Source organism: Lottia gigantea (assembly GCF_000327385.1).
Source record: "Lottia gigantea unplaced genomic scaffold LOTGIsca_12, whole genome shotgun sequence".
NCBI classification, from domain to species: domain Eukaryota; kingdom Metazoa; phylum Mollusca; class Gastropoda; family Lottiidae; genus Lottia; species Lottia gigantea.
The window spans coordinates 1087134-1091141 of NW_008707225.1; the positions used below are offsets into that span (position 1 = coordinate 1087134).

General features: G+C 33.1%; 1 protein-coding gene across 1 annotated transcript; it reads left to right on the forward strand.

Moving 5' to 3' along the window:
* Nucleotides 1–1796: 1796 nt before the first annotated feature.
* Nucleotides 1797–2582, forward strand: LOTGIDRAFT_74722 (hypothetical protein; the record flags this gene model as incomplete). The annotated part of the gene is made up of 1 exon (XM_009048049.1): nucleotides 1797–2582. A coding segment is annotated over one exon (786 nt), but the record flags the coding sequence as incomplete, so codon positions are not given.
* Between the last annotated feature and the right edge of the window lie 1426 nt (nucleotides 2583–4008).

Sequence of the window (4008 nt, forward strand, 5' to 3'; positions counted from 1 at the left end):
TGTCTATTGTTAGCAGGATAGATATATTCCCTTCATATTCACAATTACTTTAAATATGATATCGATCTGACATGTAGTTATGTCCCTTTATTACCAACAACCTATTCAACAAATTCTTTAACTGACGACAAATTGTCTATTATCAATATTATGCTAATTCAAGTTAATATTTTGGATAGAGCATAGCCTATGTTTCATTTTTCATTTCCATAAACTATCGCAAAAATTGCTAAGAAAGATGTTTTCTGACAGGAAGCAGAGTGGAGATACCCAGAGAGTTAAGAGATGTATTCGGTTTCAGTTTCCATCAAAGAGCCCGTGATGAACAATGATTGTGGTGAAAGCTGTGCCAGTATTTGGCACTGATGAAACCTTGGAAATTGCTAGTTATTGTAGCTTTTCAGTTTGAAGATAGGCAGAGGAGGATGTACTAGATGCACCAGTCTATCAGCCATTACGAATATGCCAAAAATTCCATTTGAAGTTGTTAAGATAAGGTAATAGGAATACTGAACAATTCAGAAAGTTTCTGATATCTTTATGATTGATATATCAATATAGTCTACTGACTTCCAAAAACATGTATATGTATGAGATGTTCAAAATTGAGCTTCATCAACTGCGAAGCAAAATATTCAGAATAAAGGCCAGCACACACAAGAGCTCCCAGCTGAGCAAAATTTCATTTGTGTCTCCCAGCTCAGCTCGCTGCTTTCGTCGGTTTCCCCCGTACACGCTAAGCTTAGAGCTTTCGTTAACGGGGTGTTGAGTCATAGATGTCTAAAAATAACTAGATCACGTCTTCTTTTGTTGTTGTTTAAATTGGCGGATCCGTACGTCATACAGACACTGATATTCCGGCCATACGTCCACCAACTTGTCTTTTATAATTGCTTCAGATACAAACTAGCATTCACCGATGGGCACAGCCATTTTTGTTTGATCACATGCTAGAGCATGCATCGCAGTTCAAAGTTGAAAGCTAAGAGCTTTCGAGTGCGCACACGGTAAGGTATTTTTCATTCGAGGAAAAAATTATCAAACACAACAGATAATTTCTTTAATGCCTCGAATGAAAAAAAACCTTACGTAAACTCTGCACACACGAGAGCTACAAGATGAGATGAGCTGAGCTGGGAGACACAAATGAAATTTTGCTCAGCTGGGAGCTCTTGTGTGCGCTAGCCTTTATATAACTACGTTTTAACTGATAATACAGCTTTCATCTGTGTCACTGTTTCATAAGAGGGCTTTATATCAATATTTGTCATAATTTTGTGCTTGTTCATGAAACAGAGTAGTTGACTTATGGCTTTATACTATTTATTTAAATTGTTTTCACAATTGTGTGCATCTCCATATAACAGAGCTGTCTATGGCTTTAATATCAAAATTCAGTACAATTTTGTGCATGTCTATTTATCTTGGAAGTTGTGTAAGCTTGTTTTAATAGATATCAATATTCAATAAATACTGGTGTCACATTCTACATAAATCAACAGAATGTTCTCACATTAAAATCAAATTATACTATTGAGAAAATCATATTTTACATATGTTGTCACTGATGTTAAACATCAATACTATGTTTTCTTAACAAAGCTGCTTTCACCCACTTCAATATGAGATATAGAAAGTGTACAGTGACTTTTCTCTTGGTAATTACATTGTATGTTCCTGTTAAATTTATTATTGAAGGCCTTCAGGTTGTATCTGATAGTAACATAAAGAAATATGTATATACAGAAGATGTAATTTCAACACCAACTTGTACCAAAGAACAGAAAAATTTTGTGTTTATCAAAGTGATGAAATGTGCAACAGAAAGTTTAGGACCAATGTTCAGAAAGTTTGGATATGATAGGAACTTGACTTATGTTCTGCCCGTTGAAGATCGAATTTGGATTGGTTGGCCCTTTCCTTTCAACAAATACGATTACAGACCATCACGTAAACCATACAATATATTGATAGAACATTCTATATATAATCAGAGTATGTTACAACAACTGATGCCTCGTGATACCATTTATATCTCATCTATACGTCACCCTCTATCACGATTAAAATCCAGTTTTAATTATTTCAACACCCCAAAACAGTGTAATCTAACAAACAAAACTGATCCTGTCAATGAATATCTTAACAATGTACAAAATATTCCTCAATATTTTTGTACAGGACTGGTTAAAACATGGCGAAGATTCTGCCCACCTGTCAAATTTTCTCAAATGCACAACGAAATGGCTCATAGTTTGGGAATGCCTTTAGGATTTCCACTAGGACGAAAAGACATTACTGAAAACTTAGAGGCTGTAAAGGATTACATTAGAGGTTTGGGTGAAAATTTTCATTTGATAATGATAGTGGAATATTTTCACGAGAGTCTTATTTTATTGAAGAGATTAATGTGTTGGAGTTTTAAAGATCTATTTTACGTGAGCAGAAATGTGGGATATTATTCTTATAAACATTCAAAAGTGAATACCAAAAATACTGAGTTTTTTGAAAAATGGAATGAAATAGACTATTTGTTATATAATCATTTCAATAAAACTTTATGGACCAATATACAACAACAGTCAGCAGATTTTTTTGACGAAGTTGCAACATTTAATCAATTTCAAAAAGAAGGTGAAGCTTATTGCACCAATAAAATATATGGTAAAAGAAAAGATGAACTACCTGAGTATATAGTATTCAATAAAACAATATGGAATCCACTGATGAATATAACTAAAGATAATTGTCTGTTCTATTTTTCTGATATTCTTAAGAAGTTAAAAGATATATATGATGTTCATGAAAGAATGTACCATACAAAACCTGATATTAAAACTTGTAGAATCTAACCATTCTGTGTTTTCATTAATCAAGATAGTGGATTACAGCCCACCGCAGCATGCAAATGGTAAATATTAAAGATTTTGGGGCAAGGGCAATAACTCTGCTTCTTACTGTCAAAAACAGCTTAAATTCGAACTTGATCTTCGTTTTATGAATATGTCTACACATACCGAATTTCATTTGATTCCATCAAAAAATCGTTTAGAGCGTTTACAAGCAAATGTTGATGGACGGACAGACTGACAGACCTCCATTTCATGAATATGTATGCACATACCGAATTTCATTTGATTCCTTCAAACACTCTAGTTTTTAGAGTGTTTACGAGCAATTGATGTTGATAGAAGCACTTACTGTATAGAGGTTAAAGGGCGATAACTCCTTAAAACTGACGTAAGAGGCCTAAATCTTGAAAAAGCCTTAAATTTAATCAGAAGTAAACTAAACTTTCTCAAACCTTTCGATTTAGGTCCAATAACATCCATTTTAAGTTTCATCAAAATCGGTTGGAAACTAAGAGAGTAATAGCATATTCAAGATTTTGGGGAAAGGGCAATAACTCTGCTTTAAACGGTCGAAAATAGCTCAAATTCCAACTTGATCTTCGTTGTATGAATATATATACACATACCGAATTTCATTTGATTCCATCAAATTTTAGAGCGTTTACAAGCAAATGTTGACATAGAGAGATGTGGGCGTATAAAAAGGGAGTATGAGCCAGCTTTAAAAAAAATCATGAACAGATGACAAAATCCTGTCTTCAAAAATATTTTGTTTTATGTTATTTTTTTTTTTTTCTAATATATGTAATGTGATGTGATCCTTGGTTTCTTTTTCTTCATTTGATTGTGACTCTCTTAGACATAGTCATATTTAAAAAATTGTCAACATTAGCCTGATTACCAATTCTCCACTACCACTGTGATATAAATATTACATAGTTAAAATATCAAGAGCTATGAGTTAACACTGTAGAGCAATACATATCACAACTATTCAAATCATAAAAAAACAAAATCAAAACATTTTGAACACTGTTTCTTGCAGTATTATCTAAAACACACTTTCCATAGCCAATAAGGGCTGTTAGTGCTAGAGTAATCTTCATTGGCCAACAAGCCAGTCAGATCTTCATAAAAAAAATATATTTTTAACCCT